Raw genomic sequence first — 21,988 nt, 5'->3', positions numbered from 1 at the left:
GCATTGTCTGACGAGTGTGTTCCAGGAGCACCTTTTAATATATATATTATTAATATTATGGTTGAACGAATCGTTTCAAAAAGATTAAATGAGTTTTACTTGCACTCAATTGTTTCTTGCTCTTTCAGACAGATCTATCTAGGACTATAGCGTAAATAAATATACGGACACAAAACGTTTGATTTTCATTCGAACATATTTTTTAAAGGGGGTGAGAGCTTGGCGAGCGCAGTCTGCGTCATACATTTATCAGACTAGGCGGACATTAGACGAGGCGATAATAGCCAATGTAAATTGCATAATTTACTCGGATTCGCTAATCAACTTTTCAACTATTGGTTTAGGGATCATACTTTAATTGCAGTATTGTCGGCTATTGCGGTTGGAGGCCAGGCTGGTGAAAAGTATTTGGGAGAGGGTAATGATTTTTTATGTACAACTTTGTCCTTTTCACCCTTTTAACACGATTTAGACATGATGCGCTAAAAAAAGTTCCACAAGCTCTGCCCATAATAACCATTGGAGGAGTGACGTATTCGTTTCAATAATGTCGCTATCTCGGTAGCGTGTCCTTGGTAGGTGCGCCGACGGCGCAAGTGAAGAAGTGAGTGAAACTACTAAAGTCAGATACAGTATAAGAAAGACAGTGCAAGGGGGCAAAGAACTCACACGAGAAAAGCTTTTGTGGAAAGGATGACGCTCCTCTTGACTTCAGCTTTCCTAGTAATCCCCCTTTCCCCCTCGCACTGTCTTTCTTATTTTATATCTGAGGCGAGGAGATGTAACTATGACGGGCGCTCTGACCCGTTTGTTGTTTCTACACCTTGTTGTTTACCAACACAAGGCCTGTGAACATCCCCACAGGCCTTCTGGATATGTCCATGCCACCTTCTTCAATAGAACGCAGGGCACAGTGCAACGCAAAAATAGTAACAATAAACGAAGTTACATTTCCGGATCTCTCCCGAAAGCAGTGCCGGATCTCGCCCGAAAGCAGCGGTCATAGAATGCGGGCTTGACCCACTTCGGATTTTGTGCTGAGCTGGGCATATGCATCGTGCCTGCTGCATCCAAATACATCGGTCATGCAGGACGGAGTGGTAACAAATAGCCCCCTCCCCCCTCGGGCAACCGGAGAGCACGAACTTCAGCCGAACGCTGACGCGGCGTTCGGTTACGCCAGCCGATCGCTGAGTCATTGTTATTGGTTGTCCCCATGCGTGTAGTTCTAAAGTTAGTCGCTTGGGGCGCAACTGTCTTATATCCTCCCCAATCGGTCACTCTTCTCGAGCTCATTGTAAGCAAGGTCTGCGGCGCTGTTTTGGGCGCAATTTTTAAATACGACTAAAATTGTGAAAGTTTACAATATAATGCCTCGAAAACTAAGACATTTACTGAAATAATAATAATCCTCCCGACGTCTAACCGTAATTGTCGTCAATACTGCGATTGTAATGTTCCCATGTGGCCGCTCGCGCGGGTAAACGTTGCAGTCTAACAAGGACAATTGTGATGGTGTAAAATCACGTGGCGAAAGTTCGCTGTCATCCAAAAACCAAGAAGATTATCATAACCGATCAACAAAGAAACATGCGCTCCTTTTCCGACAAGGCAGGTGACGGGACATGGCACTCTGGAATTTACTCCTTCAGTGGCTTTCGATGACGTTCAGCAAGTGGCTCATCAAAACCATAGGTATCTCCTCAGTAATTAAAGAAGTTAATTAACACAGTGAAGTTATTTATCTGACTTATCGTGACGATTAGCCCCCCTATAATGTGTACGCCCAGCCGTTTAACTCACCTGCCAAAAGCGCATTAGTGTAGCTTTCAATATTTTTTAAACAAATCTGTAAATCTTAAAATACCCCGTCTAAAGACGTGTGGGATTTTCAATATCTTCCAGTAATATTATCATAAATTATTTTGAAGTTGTAAATGTACGTGAAGTGAATTAGAAGGTTTTGAATAATGTGTAAACTTAAACTCACAGGCTTATCTCCAAGGCATCAGAATACCAGCCTTGATAATAGGTACAAACACCACATATGGTAGCCTTAACTGCCGTTGTAGCTATCCTCTGTGAAGGTACTAAACGCAGGGTACGACAAACAGTTATGATACTCATCAGTTTGTCATGAAAACTGAAATTGCAGCAGAGAATCCACACCTGGCGACATATTATGGTGTGTTCATCATATTTGTTCGAGCCTGTTGTTTTCAGTTTATAACGTGGTATTGCTAAGTGAATACGGGTATAGATGATTGAACTCGGGCGGAGAATTGGAGATGAAGTTCACCTCCACTTGCCGTGTTGGAAATGCATTCCTTAAAATTATTCGTAGAAGGCAGGATGCCCCAGCTCTATCCAAACCCGATCGGCAACCACCGGTGAGGGCGACTGTCATGCAAACTAATTTACATTAAAACTTGGGTTTGGGCTAGTTGGTCCATTACTGAATAAAAGGTTAAAAAGCGCGAACAAACGAGGATAATAAAGAAACACAGACGACAGGACAGGCGCTTCTCTCTTTGGGAAGCGCCTGTCCTGTCGTCTGTGTTTCTTTATTGTCCTCGTTTGTTCGCGCTTTTTAAACTAATTTAGTTCGGGCCTTAGTGATAACGCACGATATCTTATATAATTAATCATAGCTAAAGGCACCATGGATTTGTACGTGGCGGTAATATTGAGCTTGCCCTAAATCAAAAATCTAAATTAAAGATGTTTTTTTTTCTTTTACTATAATGAACAAGGTAAAACTTGTGACGCAAGTGCTGGAGCGCAGAATTTCACTAAATGATACGTATATCAAGAATAAGTGAGAAAAAACGTTCATCGGAAATCGTGTGCTATTTTTTATTATATATTCCACAAACGATTGCAATACCTCGGCTTTAGCAGGTGTATCGCGGTCGCCCATGGCCACGATGCCGCCCGTGACCTCTTCCACGGTACCTCGGCCCTAGCTGAGGTATCGTGGTCTAAGAATTACATGACCCTAGTCAATAAGCACCATTATACAAATGTGCTTAATAAATGCATGTCTTTGTCAATCGTTGTAGAGTTGCTCATCAGAAAAAATAAAATGTACAATAAATACTCTCTTGAAGCTACTCACTGCTTCCTCTTGTAATGTTCAAAGATCGCTTTTTTTCCTTCGTCGCTGAGGCCATAATGATAGGATCCCCCGCCGGGTTGGGACAAAAGGGATCCGTCGCTTATCCGTGGTCCTACTGCGCCCAATCTACATGTATAAAACAAACATGAAAAGCATCAAAACATATCTTGCTCCATTTAAGTGTTCAGGAAGTATTTGATGCTATAATTTACGACAAATAGGGCCCCACCTATAGTAATACTATTAATAAGCTTCACTTTTTTTACCCACGAACCACCTTAGAGGGCGCTTGCCTGGTGCACGTATAAGATGGCATAGGCATAAAAGTAAAACTGAAACAACAAATACACGAAAAATACTAGTTATAGTAGTAAACGGCGTGCTTTCACACACTTTATTTTATGAACTAGAAATGTATTGTTTGTGTTTAAGAAAAAGGTGAAGCGGTGTAGAACTCAAGCTTTTCTAGAAGGTGAGATGATTTGTCCTTCGTTCACTTCCAAGTTTCTGAAACGACTGCCGTAAATTTGACATCAGAGCTTTTTATACTTTTCTACAGAACACGGCCACTGACTTTCAGTGTATTTGAAAGTGAGAATTATTTCGCATGGCCGACTTACATGGTTGACATGCAAAATAAATTCCTGGGATTCCAGAAAGAAATGGCAAAAAAAAAAGGCACGCTCAGAGAAGAAGTGGCAGTTTCATGTTGATCTGTCGACCAAACCATCATATGGAAATATTTGTTTTATGAGGAACGCAGTGGAGCCCTAAGTCCAGTCTCAGTCTTTCAGACACGCGGCGCCGTTTAAAGTGTCGCCACATTTTCCTTTTGTGCCGATCCTTTTTTCTGGTTGTTCTGAAGCTTTCACAGCTGGCGAAGTTTTCTTGAAGAGTCTCAGAGTCCTCCCTTTTGCCTATTCTGGTTTCCTTAGAGCGCAGCTCTTAGGCGCCCCTTTCCGTGTTTCACGGCATCGCCGTCAACGTAACCGCGCCATACATAGCGGGAAAATTGTATTGCTGCTGAGGTCACGTGACGTCAATTTTACCGCTAAATCTGGAGGATAAACTGAATTTGTTAATAGGTGACGTGCCACCAGGTCACGTGATGTCATTTTCCCTTCTAAATTTAGCGGGGAGACTGAATTGGAGGAAAAGGGGGGAGGAGTGGGTGGTGGAGGAGGAGTAGGAGGAGAGAAGAAGAAGGGGTTAGAGGAGGAGGAGGAGGACCGGCATACCCTGCCCTCCTCCTCCTCAGGAGCTGCGCTCTAATTTCGCATTACAGAGATTTTTATACGTCTCATTTTTCTTCTGTCTTGTTTCGCAGTGGCGTCTTGCGGCCCGCGGAGCTCGCGACGTAGGTGTTTGGAACCCGGCCAACTGGATTAAGGCTGGTTTACACTGTTGCAATTGACTACGACAAAGTCCGATGGTTCAAGACTGACAGAAGCTCGAGGAAGCCAGCGGGATTGTCCAAAAATCGCCCACTTCGACGCTTTGGCAGCTGCAGCCATGTTGCCGTGAATTCTGCTTACTATTGATACGCGCTAGCGACGATAGCGCGTTCTCAGTGGCTGTTGACTGTGGCCGACTGCTTGTCAACACAATTGTGTGCATAAAGTTTAGTAATGCGGTTTCCTGGGCGAGTTGGTACTGAAACTTTGAGAGCATGATAGGGGCTTCAAGATAGGGACGAGAGTAAGAACGAGAAAACACAATGCGCTAGCGCATTGTGTTGTCTTGTACTTATTCTCGTCCCTGTCTTGAAGCGCTATCATGTTCTCAAAATGTCTGTATAAGCTTGGCTCAAGCGCTCTTCGCAACGCTACGTGTCCGCTTACCGCTAGGAACGCACCGCGCTCAAACGCAACTGTGCGCATGGGCGTTTAGACCGTGGCTTACCGTGACACGATTCCCCTTTCAAGGCCAAATTCAATTTAAATTCAGTAAGAATTAAATTCTTACTACGTTTGTGTGTGTTTGAGCATAGACTTTATCAATGTTACAACTCCAAGAATAATTTTGTTCGTAGTTGAAGTACAAGTTAAGAATTAGTTCATAGGTTTATTTAGCAACTCAAATTAAACACATTTTCTAAATTCACTAACTTTACTCCATTCAGCAGGTGATTTAGTATATTTAAATACTGTGATGTTCCTGACATACGCACTCGTAAATAAAGAAGAAGTGTTGGGGGAGCTCGAGAGATCGAGGCAGGATCTCGGGGCACAACGCTTATGGAATGGCTATGGTTCTGGTCTCAATCATTGACGTCCTAACATAACAAACTGGCGACGAGGTACTCCGTCTAGGATTGACTTCAAGGAAGCCGCTCAGCGCTACGACAAGGGCCATGTCAACGCTCGGAAGCATCGAACCCTTCGATAAAGCGGGAGGGGATTGGCCAACGTATGCCGACAGAATCGGCCAATTCTTCATCGCCAACGACGTGAAGGAACCGAGACGAGTGGCGGCATTCCTGAGCATCATCGGCGGAAGGACCTACGCGCTACTCAAGAGCCTCGTAGCGCCGGATGCCCCATCAAGTAAGACCTATTTCGAACTTGTCGAGATACTTCGGGCGCATCTGTCACCGAAGCCAATTGTGATTGCTGAACGCTTCCGCTTTCACAAGAGGGACCAGAAGGACAGCGAAACCATCCTTGAGTATGTCGCAGCACTGAAAAAGTTGGCTCAAACCTGCGAATTTGGAACAGCGCTGAGTGAAACTTTGCGGGACCGCTTTGTATGTGGCTTATGCAATGACAGCATACAAAAAAGGCTGCTTTCAGAAGAGGATTTGACTTTCAAGAGAGCGCTTGAAATGGCGGTAGGAATGCAAGCCGCATCCTCCAGTGCGAAAGTTCTACAAGGCTCAGGGTCGTCCAGCGCGGAAGTTCTTAAGGTGGGAAGCAAACCTTTAGCAAAAGAAGGTTGTTCACACTGTGGTTACAAGAATCACGAGTCGGTCAATTGCCGCTGGAAGGGCCTGGAATGCAGAAGATGCGGAAAAGTAGGGCACCTGCAAAGAGTTTGTAAAGGCTCAGCTCCAAAGTTGCAAGGACAAGCGTCTAAACCCTTCAGTAAGCGCAACGAAAAGAAAACGATGAAGGCTGTAACTGTGGAAGATTCCGACGAAGAGATAGAAATGCACGAGCTAAGAAGCGCGCGAAATGATCCGTTAGAAATAACGCTATCGGTCAGTGGAATTCCTTTGAGAATGGAAATAGACACAGGAGCAGCAGTATCTGTTTTGCCATTACAAAAGTACCAGGCTAAGTTTTCGCACCTCAAAAGGCAACGAAGTAATGTCGTTTTGAAGGCATTTAACGGAGCAAAGATTAAGCCCCTGTGGGAAGTACAAGTGAGGGTGATGCATGAAGACAAGGAGTCCAACCTGAAGATGGAAGTGGTCGATTTCAAGGGACCACCTCTTCTTGGACGTGACTGGCTAAGAGTCATGAAGTTGGACTGGGCGAACATCAAAGCGATACACTGTTCCGAAGAGATAGGAAGACAAGAGATTGACGGTCTGATGAATGAATATAAGGGAATATTCTCAGATGAGCTCGGATGCGTAAAAGGAGTTGAAGCCAAACTCAAACTGAAACACGGAATGTCTCCACCATTTCAAAAGGCGAGCCCAGTACCACACGCATTAAGGGATGCTGTGGCAAAGGAACTGCTGGCTCTACAAGAAAGAGGCATCTTGACTTCGGTAGAAACAAGTGAGTTTGCTTCTCCAATTGTCCCAGTCGTCAAGAAGAACGGCGAGATCCGGATCTGCGGGGATTACAAATCCACCGTGAATCCTGTGATTGATGTGGGCAGTTATCCCTTGCCCAGAACCGAAGAGCTGTTTGCAACGCTGGCGGGAGGGCAGCTATTCACTAAACTTGACCTAGCCAAAGCGTACTTACAAGTTCAAATGCACGAAGATTCAAAGAGGTACTTAACCTTGAACACGCATTTGGGGCTTTTTCAAGTCAACAGGCTTCCTTTTGGAGTAGCCTCAGCTCCAGCAATATTTCAACGAATGATGGATCAGGTACTACAAGGCCTGACGCACACCACCTGTTACATTGACGATATCCTAGTAACAGGAAGAACAAAAGCGGAGCAGCTGAAGAACCTGAAAGAGGTTCTGAAACGCCTTAAAAAGAATGGCATCCGACTTCAAAAGGAGAAGTGCGAGTTTTTCAAAAAAGAGGTGTCCTACCTAGGCCATGTCATCAGCAGCGAGGGACTACGGACACTGGATGACAAGGTGGCTGCTCTACGAGATGCACCCGAGCCAAAGAACGAAGCAGAGTTGCGCTCCTTTTTGGGGTTAGCTAACTACTATGGCAAGTTCATCCCAAACTTGGCAACCATCTTGAGTCCTCTCAACCTCCTGCTGCACAAGGATGTCCAGTGGAGTTGGAACGAACAATGTAGAAAGGCCTTCAAGACGCTGAAAGAGAAGGTGACGTCAGCACCAGTGCTGATTTACTTTGACCCAACTCTTCCGATTGTGTTGGCATGCGACGCCTCAGCGTACGGCGGAGGAGCGGTGTTGTCCCACATCATGAAAGACGGGACAGAAAGACCCGTATCGTATGTCTCACGAACACTGTCTACGCATGAGAAGAACTACTTGCAGCTTGAAAAAGAGGCCTTTGCCATTGTTTTTGGTGTAAAAAGGTTCCATTACTATCTGTATGGGTACAACTTTACACTAATAACCGACCATGCTCCACTTCAAAAGATTTTGGGACCTACGACTGGAGTTCCGACGATGACGGCAGCACGCCTTCAGAGATGGGCTTGCAGACTGGCAGGACATCGATACAACATCGTTTATCGTTCGTCTAAGGAGAACGCCAACGCCGATTGCCTTTCAACACTCCCGCAAGCTGCGAAGACTTCAGACGAATTCGTCGTAGATGAAACCTACGTGTTCTACTGCGACTATTTCAGCAACTTCCCAGTGAAGAGCACAGATATTGCAGAGGCTACGTCCCATGATCTTGTCCTAAGGCAAGTCTTGGAGAAGGTGCTCAAGGGCTGGGGAAGTGAAAAATACGCAGAAGAAATGATACCATACTTCACGCGTCGGTTGGAACTATCGGTTCATCAAGGCTGCCTAATGTGGGGCCTACGGGTAATTGTTCCCCTAACTTTGCAAGAGACAGTCCTTAAAGAGCTGCACAGCGATCACTTCGGTAGCGTTCGAACAAATAAAATAGCTAGAAGCTATGTGTGGTGGACCACCATCGACAAAGACATAGAAGACGAAGTGGGAACCTGTAAGCAGTGTCAAGTGCAACGAAACAACCCAGCACAGGCACCGTTACACCCGTGGAGTTGGCCAACACACCCGTGGGAAAAAGTCCATATAGACCTGGCTGGGCCATTCATGAACAAGATGTTCTTCGTGCTAGTCGATGCACATTCTAAATGGCCGGAGGTATTCGTGTTGAACTCAACGACGTCCGAAGCCGTGATAAAATGCCTGCACCAGTGCTTCGCACGCTTTGGACTGCCTGTCAGCGTGGTATCCGACAATGGGCCACAGTTCGTGTCTCAAGAGTTCAAGACCTTTGTCAAGACAAACGGTATTGTGCACATTACGTCTGCACCGTATCACCCGTCGACTAACGGATTGGCAGAGCGATTCATCCAGACCATGAAGAACCACTTAAAGAAGACAACGTCTGAGGTGTCTATTGACACCAAGGTTTCAAGGTTTCTTCTATCCTACATAAACACGACTCATCCAACAACAAAAGAGGCTCCGGCCAATCTAATGATGCGGAGAAAGCTGCGAACCAGACTAAATCTTCTGAAACCCACCATTTCGGACACAGTGGCGAGGTCTCAGTTCAAACAACAAAGATCGAGGCCGGAACACGAATGCACGCTGACAGAGGGTGATGATGTCTACGCGAGGAACTATCGAGAATCGTCAAAGTGGACGCGTGGTACTGTCGTTTCTCAAACAGGACCGGTATCCTTTCAGGTACAGGTGTCCCCCGGCAGGATATGGAGACGCCATCAGGATCAGCTGATCCCGGCTCAGCCGCAACGAGAACCGTCACCAGACAGTACTCACATGTACAAACCGGTGTGTGTCTCGACATCATCGGAAGAGACTTCAGTGGCCAACAACCAACAAACGCGTCCTAATCCTGGAGCGTCAGCGGTCATTGTCGAGGCCGAGGACATCGAGACGCAGACTCCCACAACAAGGTCGGGGTCGAGCGACGTAACGGGAGACATGACTGATGAACATCTCAAAGTGGGGCGGTATCCTACTCGAATCCGACACCCACCAAAGCGTTTTGCAAACCAGTAACTACCTTTAGTGGTTGCTTAATTAAAGGGGGAAAAATGTGATGTTTCTGACATACGCCCTCGTAAATAAAGAAGAAGTGTTGGGGGAGCTCGAGAGATCAAGGCAGGATCTCGGGGCACAACGCTTATGGAATGGCTATGGTTCTGGTCTCAATTATTGACGTCCTAACATAACAAATACCAAATAGCTACGGTGAAAAAGGTAAATGAAGGCGATGCCAAAACCAGCATTCAAATTTTCCAGCGCTCCCCAAGGGGGTGGAGTCACATACATAACATGCAAGTTGAAAGGGCAGTCTAAAAAACACAGCATTTTGCGCGTTTCTTTTTCTTCTCACGTTCAACTAGCATTAATTTCACACCATCAAACTTCTTATAACTCGTCCGGAACAAGCTGTAGTGCCCGCATATGTCCCCAAATTACAACATTTGACTTCACCTTTTCAGTATCGCCAGAAGAGTCTCAGCCTTTCCGACTAAATATCATTTTTCAGTAACTTCGCGAAAAAAAAAGTAATTGCGACTTGCGATTTGGGTAACTAGTTCAGATGTGTCTATAATGTGTTGAACTAATTTTGAGGTAAATGTTTTATCAGGGACTAAAAATGGTAACCGCAAGCCAAGCCAAAAGTCATTTATGAGCAAATATTTGGCGTTAACAGTAACGAAAATGGAACCAATATTTTCATTTGGTATTAATAGCAACCCTAATCGTTAGAAATTAACCGGTATCCAATATATTCGGTCGGTTATTTTGAGTGTTTAAAAATAACAAATTGACGTCCCTACGTGGATTCTTCGACTGACATCGGCCTTTGTAGACGCAGGCATTGTGGACCAGTGGTGCTTTCCATTATAAACTCATGTCAAAGTTGATTTTTAACTGCCAGATTAATAGACAATTCAGCTTCGGTGGACACGTAATTGACACAACAGGTCCTGCTGTGATAATTGCTTCCCCTGCCTGTTTCGCTTTGTCTTTTTCAAAGTATGAACCTGTAACTTATACTTCTGAAATGTTAGACCAACTTCGTGCTTCTAACTGCCAACACACTCGACGCAAACTATAAAAAATCGAGATAAATTATTCTTCCTTCTGGTCTGTCGGACAATAAAATGTGATAATATAGTAAGGGTGCAGACGGGGGAGTCAATGAATTGTGACCATGTTGAATAAACCTGAGACTGAGGCAGAAATGAATATATAAGTCGAAGGAACAGAAAAGGACAGGACGACGTCTTGAGACGTCGTTCTGCCGTCTTCTGTTCCTAACGTCTGTACATTCGTTATATTTGTACAATTAAGGAGCATTTTTATTTTATTTACGTATTTGTAGAGCCATCGGAAGCTTCGAACGGTTTAAAAAATATTACAACGTCTGCTACTAGGGCTTTGGCAAGACGAACGACCTGGCAGCCGCATAACATCAGCCAAGCGGGCGGATGCGGCGTGCTGCAGCCGTCATCGCGTGGATTTCTCGACGTTCTTCTTTGTGGCGAAGGGGAGTCGGTTAAAGCGCAACCAGGTGGAGCGTGTTCAAGCGTCTCTTGAGCATCAGCTGCGTCGCAGAAAAGATCTCTTCTGTGTGCCATAAATTTGAGCGAGCTGACGCTACAAACACAAACACGTTTTAGAGCGCAGCCCTAATGCGCCCGTTTCTATGTTTAGCGGCGCCGGCGTCGGCGTAACCGCGCTAAATTTAGCGGGAAAATTGACGACACGTGATCTCAACACGGATTCAATCCCCCCTAAGTTTAGCGGGGAAACTCAGTGTCTCCGCTAGATTCAGCAGACAAATTAAATTTCTTCGCTAGAATTAGCGGGGAAATACCCCGCTAAATTTGGGGATTTGATTTGGTGTTGATGTCACGTAACGTCAAGATTACCTCTAAACCTATTAAAGAAACTGAATTTTTGCCCTAAATCTATCGGAGGCTCTCCGAAATTTCCCGCTAAATTTAGCGGGGAATTGAATTGGTGCTGAGGTCAGGTCGCATCAATTTCCCTGCTAAATCTAGCAAAGAAACGGGATTTGTTCATGCGTGACGTGACAGCAAGTCATGCGACGTTATTTTCCCCGCTAAATTTTGCGGTGAAACTGAATTGATGTTTAGGTCACGTCGCGTCAATTTTTCAGCTAAATTCAGCGGGGAAACTGTGGGAGGAGGGAAAAGTATGGGGGAGGAAGAGGGGAGGAGGGATACGGAGAAGGAGGAAGGAAGGTAGAGGGAAGTGGGGGAGATAATGAGGATGAAGGGGAGGAGAGGAGGGGAGGGTACGGAGGAGGAGGGGAGGGGCGTATCCTCCCTTCCGCACCCTCTCCTCCTTCTGCATAAGAGCTGCATTCTAATTTCGCGTTACAGAGATTTGTAGACGTCTCCTTTGCTCACCCTTACGGTGAAATGGAGTACATATTTCCACGGACGCCTGCATAACAGCTATGTCGGTTATGGTAGTCTTTGTTATCAAAAATAATTGTGCATTACTCAATTCTCTTGTTCGGTCATCCCCTTCGTTTCACTGTTGAGTTCAGTGGTTTTAACCTTATATTGCATATTTCGCGTGATCTGTTCTGGAATCTAAAATTTACGCGTGCATTAAGCAATGGATTCCAACCTAAATTCAAGATTATAGTAGGTCACGGCAGACTAGGTGGCTACCGTCCGATAGCAACTGAATCAATTATATTAGTTTTCCACCCATTCAGATAGCAGCGATCTATGTCTATAGTCATGTAGTGAACGGAAGCTCGTAAACAGGAAGCCGAGACCAACTTAACAACAGCCGCTAGGTGTGCTGACAGTCAAGTGAGCCGCTGGAACCAATGGGAGTGGTCACTCCTTACGTTACACTCCATGGTCAGTCTTTCGCCTCCGCTCTGTCCTGCCATTACGTCGCTACCGACGCTTGTTATCATCCGCTCAATCTTATGTTGTTTGGGCACAGGTTCGCCCTAGTAAACGCTTAGTTTGCTTCAGTGTTTGTTTCCTTATGAGATGTTACTTGTGACATTTTGGTGGAGGTGCGGGGTACCGCTTTTTATGCCTGTGTTACGTACCCCTCAGAAGATCTGTCGGGCTCGACCTTTTTTTCAAAGCCAGGAAAGCTAATTCCCGTTGACGAACCCGACACCCGAACCAGCTGCCATACACAAGGCCTGCACCCGGAATTCAACCCTCTATTGGCCAAGCCAACAAGAACTGCGGTCACGATGAACACCATGTCGCAGCAAGACGGAACGCAACCGACGTCCATCGTCTACGTGCAGGCCTCGCCGCGGACGCCGGCGACTTTCCATGGGGATCTTTATGAAGACGAGGGCGACTGGTTGAGCCAATACGAGCGCGCCTCCCGGTTCAAGGGATGGGGCACGAGCAAAGCCTACGGAATGTCCACTTCCCTCTGAAAAACATGGGTGTCGTACTGGCGACATGGTATGCCGAGCTGATATCGGAGGTGTCCTCTTCGAAGCTCCAGGCTGCCTCAACTGCAGCACGATTTAGGCCCCTCGAACTAAACTTCGAGCAAAAGCTATTGTTGCCGTCCGTCCACATGGTGACTAGTGCAAGTCAGTGCCTCCCAAGTTCGCACGCATGAATTTTTCCGGACAAGGTGCCTCAGCTGCAGGGGAGATTTGTACTAACTCGAGTGTAAAAGAGTTATTGATATAGACCTTGTCGAAAATGGCCTTCTGCGCATTGCCATTTTTGTCTGCTGGGCTTTGGAACGCCTTCTGAGCATGCGCTGTTGATTTGCTCTGCGGTTGATCAGACGTTAGGCATGCGTCCACAGCTCAGCATTTTTCGCCCAAGTGATAGGCGATGGAAAGGTCCATAGATGATGGGCTTAAAACTCTCCCATCTCCCCCTAGTTTTCTCTTCCCCTCCCAAAGTCGTGATATTTCGACAGCAAATAACAAGTAAAAGGCATAATAAACCAGTGGCAGCGCGATATATCATCATGCTCTACCGCCAAACGATACCGCCCACCCGCAGAAAAGAAAACCAAGGAGAAACATAAAAAAGGCTAAAAGAGAGCGAACCCGAGGTGCCGGAGGGGCGACCGCATCGGTGGCGAGCAGTTGACCTTTGCTCTGTTTGCTCATTTCCACATGTAACCTACTATGGTCTCACGTGATGGTTTAAATCCGACCAAAAAATACATTTTTTAAAACTGTTTCACAAATAGAGTTGAGATTCTCGGTGAGCAAACCATGTTATGATAGTCGCTATTTTGAAATAGAGATATATGAAGTTTGAAAGCGAACAAAAACTGTGTGGCGTAGTAAACTTTGCGTGAAAGTGTCAGCTGTTTCATTTGCGAGGTACGCCACGGACGATTTTTCGTCGAACGCTTTTGTCAAGGTTTTTTAACCTGATACTTTTTGGTGTGTCAGCTTTGTGTCGTGCACTGGATTAAGAATTTTGCCTCTGAAGTTCAGTCAATTAAATTTTTTCTTTGCACGATCTTTTTGGTGAGAAGACCTGCGAAAACAGCACTTCGAAAAAATTCACCTGGTCCTGGTATCAAACCAGGGACCTCTCCATTTTCAATGGAGTGCTCTATACTGTGAGCTAACAACGAGTTAGACGTCAGTACAGCAAACTTGTTTTATTAGCTGCCACCTGTCTAAGAGCAGCTAATAGCTTTAGCCGGCCTTATTTAACTATGGGTGACGTCTCTACCCAGTTCAGCTCGCCTGCACCTTTGCATTAATATCACGTTGTCAAGTAGTCCGATTTCGGGGATAGTGCCCCGTGAATAATTCTTTTAGGGGGAAGGGGTGGGGGGGGGGGGGGGGGGTGCGTAGATACGATCAATACAGAGCATCATAGACTTTTGTGCGATTTCTGCGATAACGAACAATGTTGCGAATAGGACGTCTGTCAGAAGCCCTCCAGTGCCCTTCTGATGGGAACACATTTGGACAATATTGCGCAACAATGTTAGACAAAACAAGTGTTTGGACGGCTGGTCGTCTTAATACCTCCGCGTTCCTTCGCGAACACGTGGAGTAAGCAATGAAACGCAACCAACAGTATCGGTTACTTCGTCTTGGATAAGGGTTTGTAAATAAGTGAAGTAGATAGAGAAGGTCTGAGAATGTGTCAGTATCTGAGGAGCGGGAGTAATAGAGACGTTGCTCAGAACTCGCGATACTTGTTTGCGCACTGCTTTATGAATGAGGCTTTTGATGGTGTCACGTTCAGCGATGGAATCGTCATGTGTTCTGAGACTTAAGACTTCAGTAAGGTGTGAGACTCTCCTTGGAACTAGAAGCCTTTAGTGTCATATTTCTTGAAATTTCTGACAGACTTCTGCAACCTTGTCTACCGCCAATGCGTGTTGCGTCGACAGGAGTTGAAAGTCACCCGCACTAATGCCTTTTAGGATGTGGGTAACATTTTTCGGTTATTTCGAATCAACACTTCGGAAACGTGGGATAATACCCTCAATATATGCTGAAAATGAATTGTTAGAGCTGTTAGACCCTAGTTGCAAACTTGTGTTTTTATATTAGTTTGTGGACGGCGGACCTGCCGGAGATTTCTTTAAGCTTGCTGTTAAAGACGGTCCACGTTGGCAAACAAGTTACATTATTTTTAAACCACACGTTTGGGGACGTCAGACAGGTAGAATGCAAGGTAAGTTAGCTTTGCGTAATCGTTGCATTTGTTCTGGCGGCTAGCCCTGTCCTATGAGTCAAGCCAGTCTTCATCATTGTCATCGCCAAACCCGGAGTACAGTTTGGAGTCTGGCTTCGAGCAACACCGGAACAGACGAAATGTGGGGATTTTATTTGCGCAGCAGCAGAACTGGGACCTGAGGATGTCGTGGTAGAGACGTCGCTTATAATACTATGGCCAGCTATGAATATTAACTATAGCTAGGATTAGTTAGCTGTGAAGCTCCAGAGCAGCAGAAACTTGCCTGGTTGGCCGAGAGATTGCAAGGGGGTCTTGACAGAAGATTGCTGGCAATACTCCTACACTTGCAAGATGAAGACTATTGTTGCTTTCAGGAATTATTTATTACTGTGACCGCTCGGAACGCAGGCCAAATCGGAATGGTCCAGGCTGAGTCAGCTGAGTCTAGAGACGCCTAATGACAATTATGATAATGATGAGAAGAAAAAGAAACTGGTGTCGTGATTATTACGCTGGTGACTATTGGAAGCCTGTGGCAAGACAGTGGCGCCACATTGAGGCTTCTGGCTGAAGCAGTTTGCATTGAACACTACCAGACTGGCTTAGATTATAGTCTGGAGCAGATGACTTTAGTTTCTAAGGAATTTCAGCTTGCCTTTGCACAGCGCTATACAAAATGTTCGGGGTAACACTCGGCGCTAACTTGGTTTATGCGAGACCTGGAAATTGAGAACGCAGATCCCATACAAGCCCCGCCGAAAACCGCCGTGATAACACCGTCTACACGATCCGCCAGCCAACCGCAAAAAGCAATATGATAAGATGAAAAGTGAAACATGCATCTCATGTTTCACATGGTATATGATAATTTTATTTCTATGATGTACAGTTTATTATATTTTGTGTGTAAGCAGATTCACCATTGAGTGTCCATTTTTTTAGTATTTCTAATATGTATAGTTTATTATCTTTCTTTTGCATTTTTATCTTTTTGTGTGAAAAGATTCGTCACAATGTTTCCACTTTTATTTCTATAGTTTATTATCTTATCTTGCCCCGACGCTGGCAGTATGGGGGGCTTCGGCTTTGTCAAGCTGTCTATGTGACAGCTTTTTCTGCAGGCCTCCTGCATCATGTATTTTTGGTCCAAAATAAAACATTATCATTATTATTATTATTATTATTATTATTATTATTATTATTATTATTATTATTATGTAGATCTTATCTACTAATGGCGCTGATAAATAACGTCTCGTAGTAATTTTCTGACCGTCAAGCACGCAAACGCCTCGGAGAGGCATATTCTAGCGCAGATAAAAGAAAAACATGGCGGTATGTTGCCTTCGTCAACGCTCGTCGTCGTTGCCGCTTACAATTTCGGGACATACGATTGAACCCGGGCTCCGATCAACTCCTGCGGGTAGCGTGACGTAAAAACTGACACTGAGCAATGCTGGGCAGAGTAGGTTTTTGAATTTCAAGGTTCCAAACCTTTACCCTGGAGCGAGATCGAAAAACACGGCCGCGGGAAAGCGCAGACACGACCAAGACGCTGCTGGCGCATTTGAGGAGGTACGTATGTATAGAGCTTTACTATGCGATGCGACGTGGACACTTTCGGTGGTGGCGCTGCTCACCAGCTTCTAAGACAGAGCATCGCTCCCCCTTAGGTTACACACTCGCAATGGACGAAGTAGTTCTTACTAAAAGTACTCGTTGTTTGTTTACATATTTTTACACGGTTGAAATGCTTTGCACGTTGGGATACATAAATAACAAAAAATAAGTCACATTGCGCACACACGTGTGTGATATAGCTTGGAAACTGTTTTATACTTAGAGTTTTCACCTGGCACCAGATGTTTTATTTTTCAAAGTCTGTGGTCCTCGAGACCTATGGGTGAAAAAATTCTCCAGGTGGAATCTCCCTCAGAAAACCGCACTTTATTGACGACCGCGCGACTCGTTATGCTTATTCTGTGATAACTGCAGCGATTGAACCATTTGTAGCCTAGTATAGTTCATAATTATAAAACAACAATACTATGTTCTACATAATAATAAAGCAGCACATTTAAGGGGTGCGTAAGAATTACTATCATGACGTAGTATACATATGATTCAATTTATACCTCTTTAATTATGGAACGTGTACGGATATTAATTTTCCCTTGCTAACATTGTAATAAAACCGCTATCTTACAAAACGTTTACGGAAATTCGTTAAACAAGCTTTTTTCGTCTAGAAACACTTGAAGAAATAAGTAGTAAACATGCTTTTGTGAAGACACGAGAGAATATCTTGTTAAAATAATGGGATGGAATAGTTACTTGATCATGCCAAAGACTCAGCCCTAACGGTACCTCAATCACGCAGAAAATTGACATGACTCACAAAAATGCTATTTGCTGCGCCATGTCTGTTGCACCGCTGAAAGATACGCCGTCATCGTAAAGGAGACCAAACTTGTCCTTCGTGCACACTCCACCTATCGTTGGCACACCTGTCAGTAGATAAAATGATCTGCATTTCACTTATGGCGTGCGCGCTTTGCTCATGGTTCATCAAAGCATATATTTGATTGCCCTAAACACGCAAAAATGCGCAATTCTTAGGAATGTTTCCTTTGCTGACTTTTTTTTCAGTTCTATTAATAAATAAATAGTATGGTTCTTATTACCTTACTAATATTTACATCCAAAGATAGGAATGGTCAAGTTCGATCATGAGAAACTAAGAAGTCATGTGGTATACTGCTCGTGCCCTGAACCGCTCGTCGAAGAAAGACCACGTGGTCTATATCTGGTTTGCAATTAGACATGGCTGCCCGTGGCTTTGAATGGAATTTATATATATATATATATATATATATATATATATATATATATATATATATATATATATATATATATAGTCCGGCCTTCGTCTTCCTGACGAAGGCCGGACCCCGACCAAAACGTCGAAGATTAAATCGTCCGTTGTTGCTGTTTTCCACTAAGCGTTTTTTTCTTCTCAGTTTTATACCCACGCCTTCGGCCTCCCGCCACCTTGCCCGTTATATATATATATATATATATATATATATATATATATATATATATATTTATTTATTTATTTATTTATTTATTTCCGTTTTATACATTACAGTATAAAAATTTTAGAAACAAAAATCGTATCACGCCTACATATTATTATCAACAGTTTAGTGTTTGTTTACGAAGTCCAATTTTGGAATTTTTTTTACCGTGTTTTACAGAAAAATAATTTTTTTTTAAATATTTGTATGCATTTTGTCTAGAGGCTAACTAGTATCTTTATAAATACTTGCACTTTAGTGAGGTTACCACAGGTTTTTGTATAAACATGGGTGGCAATGTCTAATAAGGCTTGGATTTGGACTAGTTGGTTTGTCTTTCTGATGTGTACTGCGCTGCAAAGTTACACTTGACACAGAAAGACGTAAACTACGAAATGGTATGAAACAGAGTTGAGAACATGACGTACTTGTGAATGCGCTGCGCATTCACAAGTACGCCATGTTCTTAATTGTCTTCCATACCATCTCGTAGTTTGCGTCTTTATATGTTAAGTGTAGCTTTGCAGCGCAGTACACACCAGAATGGCGAAGTCTAGCACTGCAAAAAAAAGTATGAGGTAGTCTACCTGTAAAACATCATCCTAGATTCCGAGTTGCTGTTCCGTGCTTTCGATTTGGCAAAGGCCCAGGGATATGTACTCACCGATCCAAGACCCATGCGGCCGTAATGTTGGAGGTTCAACAGACTGGCTGTAAATAAAAAAAAAAAAGATAAAGAGTGTATCAAATTGTCAATTTTAATAACCATTGCGTTGCCGGTTTTTTTCTATAATTAAGAACAATAACATCATATTGGCCCTGTAGACATTACGTGAAATACTGACGGGGTCTGAGTTTTCTCTTGTTGACAGCCGCTCGTGTTGACCGCATTTTTGCTCTGTGGTTATCAACCGGAATTTCATTACCTTTTTAGAGCTTTGCAGTCCAGAGGAAATCAAGTTATCGTAGAAAATGAGACCCGAGTAAACACGCAATGATGTTATATGTTTCAGGGTTCCTACTGCTCACACATTTGTATAAACACTCCTTCGAGGACCAACATAAATGTGGAGTTGCATTACAAATGTCTATATCCTTTCATGGCACACTTAGGTAAACAATTTTAATTGATCATGCACTCTAGTTATACCTGTTATTGAATATGCAAAATTGCGTGGGATCAACATGATTTTGAAACAAGGTAAAGCCTAGTGACATTCCTTCTCGTTTATCACTAGAAAATACCTCCGCATTCAATTTCTTCAATTCTCCCAAAACTCGAGTCCAGGACTAACTGTGACGGGTTGAAATAGCTTTTCCAAATGATTCATAATAGAGCATTTTCAAAAGTTGGCGCCATCTCGTAGCTGCTCCGTCGATTCTTCGAGTTCGCCGTTGCTTGGGCCGGCATTCTGAGCATGGATTGGACACAGCTGCGCCGGCATTCGGCGTGTACTCGGCTGAGCTTGAAACAAGAACAAGCGCTACGTCAGCGTGCGGAGAGGTTTCGGGTGCACTCACACGCGTCGTGCCCCAAACAAATGTTTACCGTCAACGTTGCTCGATAGGGTTTTGAAAAGCGTTTCTTGAGATGGATTTAATAAACAAGACTAACCCACAATCGGCCACGTAAAGGTGACGTCACTGCTCCAAACAAACCGTTGCTAGGAGCGTCGCCAGGGACGAACACTTGTAATTAAATTTCACTCCAAAAAAAAAAAAAAAAAAGTTCGTTTAAAGTTGGACGTCATATTTGAACGCTCAAAAAGAATAAATAGACGCTTTGAGGCAGCTTTGTTTGGGCGCCGCCATAACCTAACTTTCATCATTACCACAGCAGGAAAGGTTTTTGCCATTTTAGGTGCTGCTGTGCCCTGCTTCCTAACATATAGCCTCTTCTGGAGGCTGGTCGACGTCTGACTCACCAGCTCGCATCTTGGTGAGGCAAGAGAAGATCGGCAATAGCGGCGCAATCAGGCTAGTGTTTAACGCGTCTACAGGATTGTCAGAAGGGCGAGTGCTCATGCGAGGTGGTTAGGAAACTAGAAACATTCAAACCCTAAAACAAAAAATTATATATATATATATATATATATATATATATATATATATATATATATATATATATATATATATATATATATATATATATATATAAAACGAACACAAAAACACAGTGCTGATCAGTCCGTTCTTTTTTTTTTTCCTCTTCCCGTTTTGGGGTTTAAATGGTAAAGAAGCCTGGATCTCTCCCTTTGGCCTATCGAGACGAAAGTTTGCCAAGAATCGATCGTTTCTGAAGTATCTGCGAAGGCAACTTCCGTTCCTCGAGACGTCTCCAGATGCCTGCTGCCAATGACGGATGCACGCAGAATGAAGAAGTATTTTGTTTGCAACAGCTTGAGTCATTCTCATAATGCTACGATCTGATCGCCAATTTATTAGGGACATGCCAGGTCTAACAAAAATAATCATGTTTATAAAAAAATAATTGTGTTTGTGTGCGATAGGGGATACTTTCTGCCAAAAATCCCGACACGCTTAAAGATTCTCTGCATAACAATAAGGTACTTCATCGTTGAGAGAGGCACCTTTTGATTATAATAAGGCGGCGTTAGGCTCTCCTTTCGATTTTGCAAATTGACGTGCGTCGGAACAAAGAAGCAATAAATTTTACTCTAATATGATTAGTTCGAGACCCCAAATTTATTTTGCAGGCTCTCAATAGGGGAATGCGTTTTGCATCTACCTGTGACTACCACTCGATGAAAAGAAAGTATATTGTTCTTTTATTTTCAACAAGACCCCCCAAGAAGACATAATGTATGTTTACAGGACAGAGCGCTCGATCATACAAATGTGCAGTGAAGCACCGCATTCTGTGTCGCCTTAGGTCTTTGAAACACTTGCTAGCCTGAACTTTCACTTCGCTACACTACACGTCATCGCCGTACCTCATCATCATTAGGTGATAGCACTGATTTCACCCTTCCTATTGCACCTCATCAATTGCCACGAATGGCATTGATGAGGCGACGAATGACTGAAGGAAACTAAACGTTTAATGGGGCGAACTTGTGCCTAAACGAAATAGAATAAGGCTAGCGTCGCAGGCGTTGTTCGCGGCGTAACAGCAGGATCAAGCGCTGGAGTGAAACTGACTCCGGCTCGGCACGCACAGTCGCTTATGCCAACGTTACTAAAACACTCAATTGGAAAACTGCCATAGAGACTTATCTGAAAAAAGTGGCCCCGATCTTTCCTCGAGAACCGTGCTAATCACGACCACAACGCCGCCGATTCTCCCACAGCGGCCACTAGAGGAACTGTACGTTACTTCTATTTTGGCTTTAATCGGCCTTTTTGGAGCCGAAACAGATACAGCGGAAGAGGTGATAGGGGTGCCACCCCCGTCTCCCCAGCGGACGCGCCGCGACTTACTACCGAAGGTAAAATGCACCTAGGTCGGGACACGCTACCTGAAAGAACCGCTGAGGCATGGTTGTATAAAGACAATATTAATTGTGCCGCAAAACCCTGCAACCTAAAGATTTTAAAAACATCACGCGCCCATCATTTGGTACTAAACTCGAATAAATTTCATACAGAAAGAGTCTTTTCCGTTTGTTTTTACGCAGCAACATGCTTTCTAAAAGCTCAAGGTGACCACAGTACAGACAAATGCTAAAGAGTGGCGCTGTTGTCGTAATTAGCTCGGTCTCGGTGGACGCCAGCGGCCCAAGTTTCGTCGGCGAGTTTGCCAACTGAGTGTTCTAGCAACGTTGGCTTATGCACACGCCTGGGC

At 44.2% G+C, this 21,988-nt stretch overlaps 1 protein-coding gene across 1 annotated transcript in view; it reads right to left on the bottom strand.

Annotated features, from left to right (window-relative positions):
* LOC115328081 overlaps positions 1 to 21,988 on the bottom strand; it is an 80,157-nt gene that overhangs the window by 7,829 nt on the left and 50,340 nt on the right. Inside the window, exons 6-8 of the mRNA XM_040222732.1 lie at positions 18,848 to 18,894; positions 17,502 to 17,610; positions 3,119 to 3,244 (exon numbers count right to left, since the gene is read on the bottom strand). Of these exons, the coding sequence (XP_040078666.1) occupies positions 3,119 to 3,244; positions 17,502 to 17,610; positions 18,848 to 18,894 (282 nt within the window). The remainder of the gene's footprint in view (positions 1 to 3,118; positions 3,245 to 17,501; positions 17,611 to 18,847; positions 18,895 to 21,988) is intronic.

The sequence above is a fragment of the Ixodes scapularis genome, unplaced genomic scaffold, assembly GCF_016920785.2.
Source record: "Ixodes scapularis isolate PalLabHiFi unplaced genomic scaffold, ASM1692078v2 PGA_scaffold2__306_contigs__length_199485367, whole genome shotgun sequence".
In the NCBI taxonomy this organism is placed as follows: domain Eukaryota; kingdom Metazoa; phylum Arthropoda; class Arachnida; order Ixodida; family Ixodidae; genus Ixodes; species Ixodes scapularis.
Note: the sequence above shows the minus strand (reverse complement) of the source record. Positions and strands in the feature narration are given on the sequence as shown.